At 52.6% G+C, this 15,794-nt stretch overlaps 4 protein-coding genes across 4 annotated transcripts; all 4 read left to right on the top strand.

Annotated features, from left to right (window-relative positions):
* Positions 1–1,587: 1,587 nt before the first annotated feature.
* On the top strand, positions 1,588–8,203 carry J4E87_003063 (uncharacterized protein; the record flags this gene model as incomplete). Its single annotated transcript, XM_049374696.1, has 3 exons — positions 1,588–4,808; positions 4,859–6,375; positions 6,423–8,203. 3 exons carry the CDS (start codon positions 1,588–1,590, stop codon positions 8,201–8,203), a joined length of 6,519 nt encoding a protein of 2,172 aa, XP_049235687.1.
* A 298-nt stretch (positions 8,204–8,501) lies between these two features.
* On the top strand, positions 8,502–11,010 carry J4E87_003062 (uncharacterized protein; the record flags this gene model as incomplete). Its single annotated transcript, XM_049374695.1, has 2 exons — positions 8,502–9,797; positions 9,847–11,010. 2 exons carry the CDS (start codon positions 8,502–8,504, stop codon positions 11,008–11,010), a joined length of 2,460 nt encoding a protein of 819 aa, XP_049235686.1.
* Positions 11,011–11,351: 341 nt separating this feature from the next.
* On the top strand, positions 11,352–13,154 carry J4E87_003061 (uncharacterized protein; the record flags this gene model as incomplete). Its single annotated transcript, XM_049374694.1, has 2 exons — positions 11,352–11,412; positions 11,461–13,154. The coding sequence occupies 2 exons, from the start codon at positions 11,352–11,354 to the stop codon at positions 13,152–13,154; spliced, it is 1,755 nt and encodes a 584-aa protein (XP_049235685.1).
* Positions 13,155–13,621: 467 nt separating this feature from the next.
* J4E87_003060 (uncharacterized protein) lies at positions 13,622–15,728 on the top strand (the record flags this gene model as incomplete). Its single annotated transcript, XM_049374693.1, has 6 exons — positions 13,622–13,837; positions 13,893–14,223; positions 14,308–14,541; positions 14,614–14,875; positions 14,919–14,978; positions 15,170–15,728. 6 exons carry the CDS (start codon positions 13,622–13,624, stop codon positions 15,726–15,728), a joined length of 1,662 nt encoding a protein of 553 aa, XP_049235684.1.
* Between the last annotated feature and the right edge of the window lie 66 nt (positions 15,729–15,794).

Raw genomic sequence — 15,794 nt, 5'->3', positions numbered from 1 at the left:
AAGCCAAGTCGTTTTAGCGATGATCTATTTGTTCTCCGTTACCCCAGATCCGGTCAACCGTCTGTGATCGATGGCGCTACTACTCACTACTCGATACCCGATGGTCACAAGCACCGTTTAGCTACTTTCATGCAACGACGGAGTAGCGAGAAGCTAGGTTAGCTTAGAGGCCTCGGCCTCAAGACCAAGGACCAAGCCAAGGTCTCTTTAGGCACGATCCTACTACTACATAGCGCCGTGGCAGTCCGGAGCTGAGCGTGAGATACAGGTTCCTTCTTCGTATCAGCTGCATCATCCCTCCATCACCACCGACTCGCTTGCCTGGACCTTGGCTCTTTCTTCTCGCTGGGAGCATGCTCGTGTAGTGACTTCCCTTGCATACAACTCCCACGTAAGCCAGTGTAGAGCAAAGAAGACGCGGCCAAGGTTTCAACAAGAGTCTGCTCACCACTAGTTGTTACAACTACGCCTTGTTGCTACTAAAGCTTTGGCGCTGTTTCCAGATAGCGGAGTGCACAGGAGCTCGCTACGGAGGTACGTCTGAGTGAGAGTGTTCCAACGTTGCTAAGCACCAATTGAACAAACCATAGATGCCCCACCAACAAACGGCGAGAACCTATCCCCCACACTGTTACATTCTGCGCAACAGCTATATCAAACGTCGAGTGATATAGTTGGACTAAGGTTCAGTCAGGGAGACGTAGTTCAACGGCGCACAGTCTGCACTGCTGTGGCGTGATTCCGCTGGGGTGGAAATAAATATCCGTCTACGCGAAGTCGATCATGACCTCAATACGTATATCCCTATCTCATCCACGACCGACTGGTCGGATGTTCAATACAACACTACCGACAGACTGGAACTGTGCAAGCATCGGTGTGAAGATGTTGACATGTCACTATAGCCAATACATGCTGTTGGCAGTAGGTATCGAGACTTGTCTTCCAGTCTGTCGCAGTCTGTGCTCGTACAATCTCTGTCTAGAGCTCAAAGTGGGTTCCTGATCACCAATCCAACACTGAGGGTCATTCTGGCGACTTACCAATAGCGCATGCACGCCGCTGCCTGGAGGTCGTTGCTGGGAGTGTCATCGCCTAGATTCCTGCGACGGTCGCCCGACGTCAACATGCGCTGTGCGAAATGAGCCAATGTTCTGCTTGACGATTCGCATAATATTGGCTTTTGTCCATATGCGGGTGTGGTTCACGCCGCATCTTGCACGGGTTGCTCGGAAGCCAATGTCTGTCGAGTTAGCGATGGGTTTTTGCAACAAGATTGTACCTAGAAGATGAAGGTGGTGATGGAGAAACTTTGCGCACTGCGAGAGTTACACAAGCTCATGGATAGAATCACAAGGGGTCTTGCGGCTCAACGGTCGCGCCTTCTCAAGAATAGGGCTGAAGGGGCCCAACGCTAGCCAGATGCGGTAGCGTGTTTTCGAGTTGTTTGGCCGCGGTCTTTGGGTGACGTGCGCGACGACACTGAACGACACCATACCTACCAGCGCACCCGTCTTCTTAATAATGTATAATCTACGAGCCTTTTGAGATTTTGCGCCTGAGACCCATTCCGCCAAGCCATCCAAAATGGCAACCAAAAACGAGACGACGCGCACGCGCATCGACCGAATCAAGGCAGACTTACGGTCGACTACGACATGCACAAACACCACGGTGACGGCGCTCCAGGACTTACTGTCCGGTAAAGAGGAGGATGCACCGCAAAAGGAGAACGTCCGAGTAAAGGTGCAGGCTACGGCACGGCGGAGAGGCGCGACAGCAACGGCTACAGCGACGGCGGATATCACCAAGCAGAAGAACTCGACGCTTGCGCCAAAGGAGAAATACGTACTAGCGACTGAAGTTGCCAATACGACGCTCCAGACACTCGCCGATGCGCTGAAGAACCCGCTGCCCGCAGTCGCTGCTCGCCCCCCTACCAAATCGAAGCCAACGACCGCCGAAGATGCGCGCAAGCCGGCTAGACCGCGACTCGGTCATACCACGAGCTCTTCCGTATCCCAGAAGCCCCTTCGAGAGCGATCCGTCTCTCAGCTCAATAACTCGCCCCAAAAACGTGCCCCGCGTCGGTCGTCGTCGTATTCGTCCTTCCTCGCACCAGGCCCAGACCCTGGTCTTCTCGCAACAGCAGAGTGCGCAAGGACGGCATTTGCATACTTGGGTACAACAGAGGCACAGAGAGTGCTGGGCAAGGACTCACAAGAATTGCAGTACGAGAATGGCGTGCTCGTGCTTATTAGCAAGCTTGTCGCACTGGGCCTAGACAACATGGCAGTCAAAGAGCTCAGAGGACTGAAGAAGAAGCTGGATAAATATCTTGGCCAGGATCCGGCAAAAGAGGAGCCTAAGTCTGGCCTACCGCAGCCGGGGACTGCAGAGAAGGAGAGCATTGCGTTGCTTCTCGACTTTGCGACGATCGACCCGAAGAGCCCTGCTGTGCCATTGGTAGCGAACTTCCAGATATACACATTGCGCATTATTGCGAAGCTCAAGAGGCCCCGGACTATCGAAGCCACATGGGAATATCTGAAAATGACCAACTCCTCGTCACCTATAAATCTGCTCTGGCACACTGCAAAGACATCGAACAGCCAAGCGAAGGCGGCGAGACAGTTGGAGTCCCTAGCGCAGACAATTCTCTCCCTATGCCCGAGTATATCGAGCGCAGAAGACTCTAACAATCTACAACCATCTGCGGAGACCGTACTTCTTCTACAACATCTGGCCTTCAGCACCCGGAAAAAGTGGTGGGGCCTGGCCAAGCATCAAGGCAACGTTGATCGGGAACTCTTAGAACCGTTTACAAAATGCTTGGTTGCTTTCGCTCGCAGATCAAAACTCACACCCAGCAAGAAGTTTAAACTCGCGAAAACCTTGTACATCGACCTGGAAGGGCTCCCGACTGATTCCACTACACCGGCCGCTGCGAACAAGACTCTTTCCTCTCTCGCTCAAGCTGCGGGCTTGTCTGATCAGGCCCTCCGGTGGCTAGGGTCGTTAAAAGAGGCTTCGAGCCTTGATGCATCCGCAGCAAAGCAAACGACGAGAGCGATACGGGTCGCTATCATTAATCTTGAAGCGTTTGTGAAAGGCGAAAAGAAGTCGGACCTGGAGGAAACCATCGCCACTGCACTTGATGTTCTGCAAGGAGGCTTAGGTGGATCTGTGTCCGATCTGGAAACCTTATTTGCGGAAGTGAATTCTCTGCGACGCGCTGCCACACGATTAATCATTGCAAGTACGTCGAAAACCACAGAAAGTTCTGAAAGAAATTCGATCGAACATCATGCGGTACCAATTATTGCAGCAAGCGTGCATTTCTTTGCCAGATTTCTCGGTACTGCATCGTCGAGTGAATCAGATACGAAATCGCAAAACCGACACTCCGAAAGAATTTGCCTGGCCTGGAAATGTGCGAAGAGTACTGTTGACTCTCTAATGGCATGTTGCAAGCAGACGATAAAGACGCAAGACCAATGGCAAGAGCTTGATACCATTCTTCAGGAATGCTCACATATCGTACGCCGATTTGATGAAGAGATCGAGCGTGGTACTCTTCCGGCAGAGGAGAACACTTCTCTCGTTGGCGCGTACCTGATCAAACTGTCAAATGCATACTGGTCCCTATATTCACAACTGCGAAGAGCGCGGTGCAATTCCGAAGCCCTTGTTGTAGCCATGCAGCGCTCGATTGATCTTTTGCAATCCCGGTCGCCATCCGAGCGAGAAAGCGGGCTTCTTTCAATGAAATTAGAGCACCTGGGCGAAGCATTGCAGGATCTGAACCACATCGATCGTTCTCGCATCGCCTTCCAAGAGTGTATGCGAAATCACCTTACCGTCGAGGCGTTGCAGCAACTTTCGAAGGAGACATCTACAGCATCCCTGCACAAGGTTTTCAGCACTGATGGATCTTTCGACGCTCTCGTCCGGGTGTTGAAAACGCTCCATCACTCATTCATTCGATTTGGACCCCAAGAACCAGATGAGCTAGCCTTCTACGATCAGGAAGATTTGGAACCTGGAACGAGAGGAGCCATCTTGGAGTTACAGCTTGGTCTCTATCTGCGAACGTTGTCCAAGAATCGACAGTGGGACTCCAACCTCAACAAATCGATATGTATCCTTGTCGAACGACTGCAACAGCTTTACATACCAGGAACCTTTCCGATCCGACATCTGAGGCTCTCTGTCACACTTCTTCAACTTTCTCAACAGGACCCGCAGATCTTGCCCCAGCACCTGACTACACTTGATGCCACAGACGACGACAGCGTGCGGACAGCAAGTAGTGAAGACGTAGGACTCAAGCACTATGAAGCCCATCTAAAAGCGCATCGTGATCTCAAGACCTTGATGCAGCAGGCTTCTCCTCCCACAGAAACCTTCAAGCAGTGCTTTGCGGCGTGGGAGTCTCTCGTCAGCTCTACGTCCTCATGGGAAGCACTCACAGATCGGGTCGACAATACGGAGACCTGGTTGCAAGACCTCCAAGCATGTCTTGAATTCCTCAACGCGAAAGGAGAGGAGTACGCTGCTCTACCACTCCTGCATTTTTTGGTCAAGGTTTTAGAGCTACGGAACGACTCTGATGCATCCGAGCTAATCACCACGCTGTGTGCCCTCGGTCTGCAGTTTCTCCACCTTGGTTACACCGGCAAGGCGGGTTTATCCTTGGCCAAGGCTGAGGCGTTGATCGAACGCCATGGTCCCTCTGTAGAGGTCAGATTGCAATGGCATATGGCGTATGCCGAGTACCTTGTGGGTATCGGAAATGCCACCAAATGGTATGTGGAGCAGTGTCTTATCTTGACGGAACTATACTAACACTGGACAGTCTGACTACTATGACGAACGCACAATCTTTTGCGCTCAACGATCGACAATTCATGGATCTCGCACAGTCAACGACAACCCTCTCCGGTAGATTACGGTTCAACAAGATCGTGGCGGCTGCGTCCTATGTTCAGTCGCTTCTCGCCTCAGCTACTGGCTCATACAAGGCAGCGGCTCAGCATGCAAGGCAGTGCGTCACAGTCAATCGTCGCATTTGGGCAGCCCTCGAATCACGGGCCAATGCGAAGAAAATGACAACCGTGGACAGCAAGGAACCTATTGCGCCTCTTGTCATGTCTGTAACGCATGATGCTCTCAACGGGCCTGACTTCTGGTCCTTGGTTCCCGCGTTATACCGAGCCCTGATGCAACAGTCCCAGATCTTCGCCCATCAAGGTCTGTTACACGAAGCTATCCATGTCGCTGAACAGGCTGAAAAGGTCGCTTTGGCTACAGGATCCGCAACTCTCATCACGGACAACGCTAGTTGGCGCGCTGACTGTTGGGCCCAGAGCGGTAGACCCGACAAGGCTGAGACAATTCTCAATGCTCTGAGCCCCGATACATCCCGCAAATGCTTGTCTACTGCAGGTTACCATTCAGCTGTAGCCAGGATGCATCACTGGAACGGTCAATACGAGCAAGAAATCCAGTCTTATGACCTCATGGAGAAGCTTCTCCAGGAGCTGAGCTCACCCTCGTACATCAAGACGTTGGAGACTTCGTCACCCTCGGTCGATGCGCTTGCTGATCAGGTCTCTTCTATGACTCTAGAGACTACAGAGAGTGTCACGGCGAAGCCAGCCACCAGAGGCCGTAAACCCGCTGCCAAAGCTGCACCAAAATCGGCTGCGAGAACAAACGCCGGTGCTCGGACCAAGGCCACAGGGGCAACTGTAAAGGCCGTCACAACGACTAAGCGTCAGATAGGGAAGGCCGTAGTAGCCGAAGCTTTCAGTATCGCCGAACAGTGTTCTGCGTTGTGCGCTTTTCAGGCGAGCATGAGAGACCGAGCTGTCCTTGCTAGCCTTCTTCACGATGATCTCGATAAAGCCCTCAGCATTCTTGATGAGGCAGAGCAGCTTCAGGCCGGGCTGAGCCAAGAGGTGTCGCACATGTGGGCTATCTTCAAAGCAAAGCTTGCACAAAGTGCGAAGCAGATTGCTGAAGACTTCACAGTGAACACTCTGCCAGAATCGACCATCGCTTTTCCTGCGTTTGGTCTCAAGGAACGAAGACTCTCGGACGCAGCCACCACCAAGAAGGCAACTGTGGGATCTTTAGCAACTACTAAGACTGGTCGAGCGAAGAAGCAAGCCAAGGTGGACTTTATGGATACGCTTCGCGAAGCACGTGCACGACTCGTTGAAGCACACAGCCTGTGTGCTACCAATGGATCTAATCACCTGTTCCGCCAAACCTCCATGGCGCTAGGCCATGTCACCGTTTTGATGTCCGCCGTTTCTGGGACCGAGCTACCGGGCTCCCTCCACCCATTATACGCAGCCTACATGAGTGGTATGTGAGACACGGCACATGGCAAACATTATACTGACAACACTCAGAGCTCCCTAAAGTCAACGCCTTGCGCCTCGTGCAAGAATCAACAGAGGCAGAGAAGCAACAACTGTCGCGCGATGACTGCCTGCGATGGCCAGCCGCTGATTCATCGCATTTCGCCTTCAGCTCAGTGTCTAGCTTTCAGAAGGAGTATGTTGATATCATTCCGGAAACTTGGTCTGCTGTATCTCTGGCACTTAGTGAGGCCCGCGATGAGCTATTCATCACCCGGTTTGAGCGTGGCTTGTCTCCTTTCGTATTGCGCCTACCGTTGGCTCGCCACGCTTCGCGCGAGATGGACGAGGAAGAGTTCTCGTTTGAGGACGGCAAGAGGGATTTCGATGAGATCATTGAGCTCAGTGATTTCAGTACGCGATCTGCCAAGGACATGGCCTCGAGGGAAGCAAGACACCAGTGGTGGGCCGAACGCGAAGCTCTGGACACCCAACTTCGTGAGCTTCTTATCAACATGGAAAATATCTGGCTGGGTGGCTTCAAGGGCATCTTCTCTCAGCATGAGCGTCAGCCAGCTCTCCTAGCTAAATTCCGAAAGGCTTTGGAAGACATACTCAACGAGCACCTGCCTTCCCGTAAGAAGAAGAGCACTCAAAAGCGGCCAGTCTTGGATACACGGGTACTGGAGTTGTTCATTGGGCTGGGCGACGCTACCAATGAGGATCTTGACTTGGACGAAGCGCTCATGGATCTCATATACTTCGTTGTGGACATCCTCCAGTTCAACGGCGAGCGCAATGCCTATGACGAGCTCGATTTCGATGCCATGGTCGTGGAGACGTATGAAGCACTACGCGCCTATCACAGCGCGTCCCACAAGCTTGACGCTGGTTCTCGTCACACGATACTCATCTTAGACAACAACTTGCATGCGTTCCCCTGGGAGTCGCTGCCTTGCCTGGAGCCGCTTTCAATCTCGCGACTACCTTCCCTTGCTGCCCTTCGCGAAAGAATACTTTCCGCACGGTCCTCCACAACTCAGCAGGACGCTGCTCCGGGACATTACATAGCCACAAGTACGGGAGGTACAAGCATGCTGAATCCATCCGGAGACTTGTCCCATACTTCGAAAACCATCAAACCGCATCTAGACGAGCTTGCAGGCCCCTGGAACCATATCGCCAACCGCGCACCGTCCGAGAAGGAATTCGAAGATGCACTGCGTGAGAAGGATTTGGTATTGTATTTCGGTCACGGCAGCGGTGCACAGTACGTCAAGTCAAAATCAGTGCGACGTCTCTATCCCGGCGAGCAAGATGAAGGGGACAGAAAACCTGGCTGTGCGACCACTCTTCTCTTCGGTTGTTCGTCTGTACATCTCACTGAAAACGGCATTTTCGAGCCTTCGGGTATGCTTGCGGCATATCTTACTGCGGGCGCACCAGCAGTACTTGGCATGCTGTGGGATGTCACTGACAAGGATTGCGATCGTTTTGCCGTCAAAGCGGGCGAACTATGGGGACTATGGCCTGAGGCACAGGAAGATACGCCACCATCCAAAACGCCCGCGAAAACGCCCGCGAAGAAGGCGAAGGGCAAGGGTCGAGTTGCGCAATTGGCCGAGGAAGTAGAGATTGCAAGAAGCGTAGACAGTGCAAAGAAGGGAAAGAAGTCTGCCAAATTGGTGGATGATCGTTCGAACACGGGTCGGGTGCCGCAGAAAGGCGTTGGCTTAGACGAGGCAGTGCGAGATGCGAGAAAGGCCTGCTACCTGAAGTACCTGAACGGGGCTGCTGCAGTTGTATACGGGATTCCAGTGTATCTAGACTAGCGCAGTGAGGTCGGGCAAGACCACGGCATAAATAATGAGCGCATGAGGGGATAGTTCTAATAAGCACGAAAGAAGATCCTTCCAGTTGGGTCGCGCTCAGTAAACCTTATTGTGACGCGCGTTAACTTTGGTACGGAAGCAACTCCGATGGCCTGGTCGGCGGCATGAGGGCCACGGTCTGCTGTCAGCGGGCGCGACGACGTGATCATACGATCTTCGCATCTCGGAACTCCACAATCTCGAGCGCGTCAATACGCCCGCTACACTTTCCGATCTTGCTCACGACGAAGTCGACGCCATGGCCGAACGCCCGGCCAAATCAGGGTCATCACGAAAGCGAGCCCTCGTGAGCTGCGACCGCTGCAAAATCCGACGGGCACGGTGCATACGCGAAAATGCCGAGGTGCCATGTGCGGACTGCAAGGCAAATGGCGTGGTGTGTGAATCGAAGCTTCCACGTAAACAGAGGGTCTATGGCAGTGTGGAGACCCTCAGCTTACGCTACAGAGCCCTTGAGTCGCTAGTCAAAGGCCTCTTTCCGGATGAGAATGTTCAGGACACAGAGACCCTGTTCAAGATCGCCACGACCAGGAACATTGCTATGCCCGCGAGCGACGACTTTACTCCCGCAGACATCTTCAGCAGTAGCAGTAGCGATAGACAGACTTCTTCGCTGGAACAGCAACAACAACAGCAACACTCATTGCAGCCATCGCCAGTTGTCCCATCTGCATACTTGGGCTCGCAGACTACCACGTATCCCCTGCACTCTGCTCGGCGCACTACTGCCTTGTCCACAAGCAAAGAACGCCTTCGTCAGCCTATAACGCAACAAGTATCTTCCCAGACTGACGAGATCATTCGTACGAATCGTGGTGCCTCACATTATTTCGGGCCGTCGAGTAGTTTCCGACTTGCATCGACTATCCGCACCCTCGCGTCCCGATGGAAGGCCGTATCAGGCGCCGACTTTCCTGGCCTCCGATCATTCACCTCAAACCCCTCGAGCCGATCGGGCTCAGCTCTCAAACGCAGCAGCACGAACCCGTCTGAAGATGAATTCGCTCCACCATCCTACAGTCAGCGTCCAGGTTCTAGCCATGGCAGCCGCAAGAGATCTAGGACAGAGTGGGAGGCATCAAACGATCCGTCGCAACATCATGATCACTCATCACGTCTAGATACTATTGGTGATCTGATACCCGCAAAGCATATCACCGACGCTCTAGTAGCAGTCTACTTCGATCACATACATGTGTACTTTCCCCTTTTCAATAGTACCACGTTTCAGATCCGGCTGGAGGCTACGTACTCACGGAAGACGCAGTTGTTCGAAGAGTGCAAGGATATGGGGTGGCTAGTTTCGTTGGCCTTGGTGTTGTCGTTTGGCTGCCAGAAATCAAAAGCAAATGATGTCGACCAAATGAATGTACTTCGCCACAAGTTTCTCGCCTTCGCCAAAACCTACTTTCGGACGCTTCTGACATCGACTCGTCTGGACAATGTCCAAGCGCTCGTTCTTCTCAACATGCATCACCATAATATCGGGCAGAAGAGCAGCTCGTGGTTACTGATAGGTCTTGCTGCACGTATGGTACGTTATTTGCTTTACAGGACACCCATGCTCTGCTAACACATATCAGGCCATTACCATGGGAATGCATCGAGACAGCACGAACGTCCAATTCGAACCCATCGAATGCAATACGCGCCGACAAGTCTGGTGGTCGCTCTACATATTCGAAAAGACACTGTGCGGCATATTGGGCCGCCCAACAGTGATTGACGACCGAGAGATGTCGATGAAAGTCCCAGACGCACCAATGCTAGAGCAAACGCGCATCAACGCAGCGTTCATGAATCTCTGTTCCGACCTAGTGTCCACATCGTACCGCATTCGACAACGTGCCTATTTCGACAAAACTTCTGCCGAGGAACGGTCCCCGACCATCGCTGTCGCCATGGCCCTACTTCGGGAGTGCGACAACTTCTTCGCAAAAATACCTCAGCACATGTCAATAGAAGACATGCCAGGGCACCCGGATCTGAAAGCAATGACATTATTGCTACACGTCTACTATTACTACACGCGTTGTGTCATCTCCCGAGACTTTCTCATACAAAAGGTAGAGAGCAACGTCTGCTTCCTGGAGAACAAGGCGCCCCCAATTTCAGAAGACTGGTCTACAACCCTAATCCTGGCGGAGGACTGTGTTGAATCAGTACACAAAAGCCTCCAATGCATCACCATCGGCATCGAGCTGGGTATATTCGAGATCATCGGTTACTCCTGGCTTGACTTCTTCTTCGTATTCCACGCCGTTCTGATCGTATGCGCAGATTTTCTTGCACGACCCAAGGGCCAAACCGATTCACCGAGAGACGTCGAACGTAAAGCGACAGTGCGCACTGTGCTCGACCAGGTCCGCGGGATGCAGAAGCTCGCACCTACGTACAAGACTCTTGGCCGGATTGCGCTGCAATTCGCCACAATAACGGGTGTTACTCAGGACAACGATTCGCCAACAGTACCGGATGTGCCACAGGAGGGGCCTCTGGACTTGACGGTAGACATGGCGGCCGAGGAAAGAACGGATAATGCCGACATACTCGATATAGGGAATGATTGGTATACAGACGCGACGGCTGATTTGGGATTAGACTTCTTCGATCTGAGTCAGGCGACACATCCAGGGTCATTCCCCATCATGGATCCTCCGTCGCGTTCTGAAAACACGGGCGATCAGACAGGCGACGTGGTGGACGATTGGACAGACAGGGCACTAAAGGGGATGCACACGCTGTAGACACGAGATCACGCGTTGGGAACCAGGGAAATTGCACCAAGATACCTATATTGCCGTCATGAATTAATTCGCAAATTTGGATGACATCATCATCTAGCGTGGTGTTGAAGCTTGGTGAGCGCTTGGCGATGCACGATCGACCGATAGCCGCAGCCAGTCAAGATCGGACCATGCCGCTTTGAGATTTCATGACGCATTTGTTCGAGGTTGATGTCGTGACAGCTGCAGACAAATACAGGCCCGCAGTAGCTTGCGCTCCTGCAGCGCGTCGCATAAGTGCTGAGCCTTTTTCTTCGATGCCACATTCAAACGACAGAACGCCTATTCTGCCCACCACGAATATGGCAGGCGGTAACAAGGATGGAAAGAAGAAGGTGCTGGTTGTGGGTGCTGGAGCGGCTGGTATGTTGAACGCGTGTATTGAGATGCATCGTTGTTGATTTGAGGCAGGAATGTCGTGTGCTCATCATCTTTCCGAACACCCTGCCAAATTCGATGTGACCCTCATCGACGCAGTAGATTACTGTGGTGGCCAGGCTTTTTCCATTGGAGTCGACAAAGAGCGCCATGGCGCCGAATGGCTGAACCAAGGTGTTCAAGGTGGAAGCTACATCTTCCACCACACCATGACAATGTTCGCGAGACAAGGTCACCACGCCGATCCGGTCAACCTCCAAGTTTCCTTCGGCAAAGACGACATCTTCTGGACCAATGTCTTCCCCACAGAGCTTCTTGCACGCCATCAGAAGGAAATTCGCAGGTTCCATACCATGATCAAGATTGTCCGTTGGTTTGAGATCTTCTTCGCATTGATCCCCATCAAGATTCTCTTCAAAATGTTCTGGTTTTCCGAAGAGTTCACCAACACTGTCGCCATGCCCATGATTGCACTTTTCCTGGGAACTGGAAATGAGACGCCAAATGTACCCAGCATCATCCTAGAACGACTCTGCACTAGTCCAACGTACGGCATGTGGTATCCGGTAGACAAACGAAGCATTGCTAGCAATTTGCCGCCAATGGTCGTTTTCCCCAAGTTCAGCGAATTCTACGAGCGTTGGAGGCAGGATCTGCTAAAGAGAGGTGTCAATGTTAGGCTGTCGACGGAGATTACTCGGGTTGTGAAGCGAGACAAAACTGGTGTTACCGTTAGGTTGATCAAGCGTACGCCCATGCCTGATTCGCACAATCCCAACAGTGTTCATGTACCCTACGACGACGAGCACAACGCCGATGCGGACGCGCAAGAAAAGGAAGAGCACTATGACGAAATCATTCTTTGCGTACTTGCCGACACCGCAAAGCGTATCCTGGAACCCACCGCCTCCTTCCGCGAGAAGAAAGTCCTCGGCTCCGCGAAATTCTCCGACGACATCACCGTCACCCACTGGGACAGCGACTACATGCACAAGCACTACGAGAACTTCTACGACCCAGAAAAGTCCGCCAAAGAGCTCTCCGGCGCCGACCAAACCGCCCGCAACCAATACGCCGAGAAGAACTTCAAGCCCATGTACTACATCAAGATGTACCCGCAAGACCGATCAAAACTAGAAATGTGCTTCGACTGCACAAACTACCAAAGTCAATTCCCACCGGACGTCCCCTTCGACAAGCACATTTTCCAGACTATCTACCTCAACAAGGCGCGCGACGGCCATCTATGGAGCATTGACGAGATCAACAAGGACAAGATCATACGCAAGGATTGGTGGCACCAGCTCTGCCATTCCTGGACCCATTACGTCTTCGTAGTACCATGGATGTGGCTACTCCAAGGACGAAATCACACTCGCTTCGCAGCAGCATGGACACTCATCAACGCCCACGAAGTCGCTGTCATGAGCGGTATCGCTGCCGCTGTTGATCTCGGTGCGCAGTACCCTGCTGATCTCGAGCGCGACAAGTTTGCTTTCTTGAGCTTTAGGTTGTATTATCTGTTGGCGTATGGAAAGTGGTATAGCCGTAAGGCAACGAAGACAACGAAGGAGGGGCCTGGGAAGGACTGGGCGAGTGGGCTTTATGGGAGTGTTTATAGGGGACCTGGCGTCAGTGAGATTGATCGGCTACAGTGGAGGGAGGAGAATGATATCAAGGGTGAGCCGGTTACGTATCAGTATCCTACTAATGCTGGGACGCGGTAAGCCTCGGAACAAGCTTTGTAACGGGAGCGGTAGAGAGCGAAGAGTGGGCCGTGACTGGTGTCCTGATGGCTGGTGTAGCTTTACCAATAACACATCTAATATTCAAAAGTGAACAACTACCACAAGCCTAGCTCTTTTCCATCTCAACCTTTTGTCAGCATGTTCACGAAAATCTCCCTTTGACCTCAATGCGCGGTCGATCACCCGACATTAATTCCGTCCCAAAACGTCAAGTAAGTCCTACAGCCATGATAGTTGTTATCAAGTGTTGAACTTATCGTGCAAACAAGGCGTAGGATCGCCATCGTATAGTCTTACGTCCAGTCCCGAGTTGTAACCCGCGTTAACTCCGTCAAACTCCGCCAAGACCCTGCATATCATGACCACTTATCTCCACAGCTCCACATGGAAGATGTGTAATGATGTCGTTGCCAGAAGTATAAGTAACCCAAACATCCAAACTATCCATGTACCCAGAATCGAGATCGCCACAACTGGAATACTTGACCATCTTACCAACCATGTCATCCAAAACCCCCCTCGACATCGTCTTCGGCTGCATGACCTTCGGCCGCGAAGGCGAAGAACAAGTCCGCACCTCGGATATAAACGACTGCGCAGCTATCCTCGATACCTTCCAATCTTACGGCCACAACGAGGTCGACACGAGTCGTTTCTATGGCGTACGCACACCCATTCCCTCTCGCCCTCCTCTCCCCACCGAACTAACAAACCCAGGACGGCACATCCGAAGAATACCTTGCCAAACTTTCCTGGCAGAAGCGCGGTCTAGTGATGGATACGAAGTTCTTCCCCAACGTCCATGGGCTTTTCGGCCGTACGCCTACTCACTCTAGGAAGGAGGATATGGGCAAGAGTTTGGAGGAGAGTCTCACTGCGCTTGGAGCCGAAGGCGTGGATTTGTGGTATCTGCATGCGCCGGATCGGAGTGTGCCGCTTGAGGAGACGGCGAGGGCGGTGCATGAGCTGTTTGAGGAGGGGAGTGGGAATGGCAAGGAGGGGAGGAAGTTTAAGAGGTGGGGTGTTAGTAATTTTATGGCTTGGGAGGGTATGTCGATGCCATCTATCCCCTCGTCATCTAACCTCCCCCCCATTGTAATATATCAGATATCATGCTAACAGCCAACCACAGTCGCAGCCATCTGCGAGATTTGCAAAGCAAACGGATACCAGTTACCGAGCGTATACCAAGGCGTATACAACGCACTCCACCGCAGCATCGAACACGAACTTCTCCCTTGCCTGCGCAAATACAACATGTCGTTCTACGCGTTCAATCCGTTGGCGGGCGGGTGGTTGACCTCACGGTATAAGCGCGAGACGCAGAATGAAGCTCTGGAGGCTGGGAGCCGGTTTGATGCGAACCGTAAGTTGATAACCTACCTTCATTCTCGGAGAGAGTCAAGTGGAGTTTGAAGCTAATGTGTATGATTTCTAGGTATGCAAGGCAAAATGTACCGCGCGCGCTACTGGAACGACGAGTTCTTTACTGCGCTTGAGGGCCTGCGGTCTGAATTACCTGAAGGGCAGACGGAGAGTGAGACGGCGCTTCGGTGGATGATGCATCATAGTCAGCTCAAGAAAGAGTTTGGGGATAAGGTTATCATTGGGGCGAGTAGCAAGGAGCAGTTGGAGATGAATCTCAGAGACTTTGAGAAGGGGCCGTTGGATGAGAAGGTTGTGAAGGCGCTGGATCAGGGGTGGGCGGTAACGAGGGGAGTGACTTGGAAGTACTTTCACTAGGTTGGAGGTCGAGGTCGAGGTTGAGGAGGTGAAATGCGGTGGAATATGGGGGACAGCTCGGTGAGTCAGCGTTTCGCAGGCGGGAACGTGTGCTGTGAAAGAAAGCTCAGCCACTTCCGGAACGGCAGACTTCAAGTAGTGACCAGCATCTCCGACCCCTCGAGTAGATAAAATAATGGAAAATCCTTCCTGTGGCAGATGTTCTCGGACCGCAACCCTATAACATCCACCCACACAAAGCAAGATACCAGCACACCAAACATGCCATCACCATCCCGCCTCCAAACCTCCATCGAGGACGCCACCACCAACACCATCAACGCCACTATTGCGAAGAGACAGACACGAGAAGCCGAAGCCGAGGCCAACACCGCGACACATGCCCAAGCACAAGCTGCGCGGAACGCTCAAGCACAAGCTGCGATAGCGGCTCAAGCTCACGCTTATGCCCAAGCTCAATCCCAACTCGCAGACCAAGCAGCAGAACAGGCCGTAGCTGCAACTGCAGTCGCCATAGCAGCAGCCCAGCGGGCGCGAGAAATCCGAGAAGAATTCCAGTACACCATGCGAACCATGCGGCGGCACGCACTCGGATTGACCAGTGATGTAGAGAGAGAGATACGGGGACGAGAAGAGACCTGGAATGCGTTCCAAGCTCTAGTTCGGCGACTTGAAGACCAGCGTGGACACCGCGGTGAGACAAGGGGTGAAGAGCAAGAGCCTCGTCCTTCGCCTCCACCCGCTGCGGAAGAGTACCACCATTGCGACTTTGACCATTGCAATGGTCTTTGTACGTATCTTAAAGAATAAAGGCGCGTGTGGGGATCGAGCTTTCGAGTAAGGACATGACGGCTGGCGAGACGAAATTGATGCCTG

This window comes from Alternaria ethzedia, assembly GCF_023757985.1.
Source record: "Alternaria ethzedia strain BMP 0044 chromosome Unknown scaffold_5, whole genome shotgun sequence".
In the NCBI taxonomy this organism is placed as follows: Eukaryota; Fungi; Ascomycota; class Dothideomycetes; order Pleosporales; family Pleosporaceae; genus Alternaria; species Alternaria ethzedia.
This window is presented reverse-complemented; position numbering and strand designations above follow the sequence as displayed.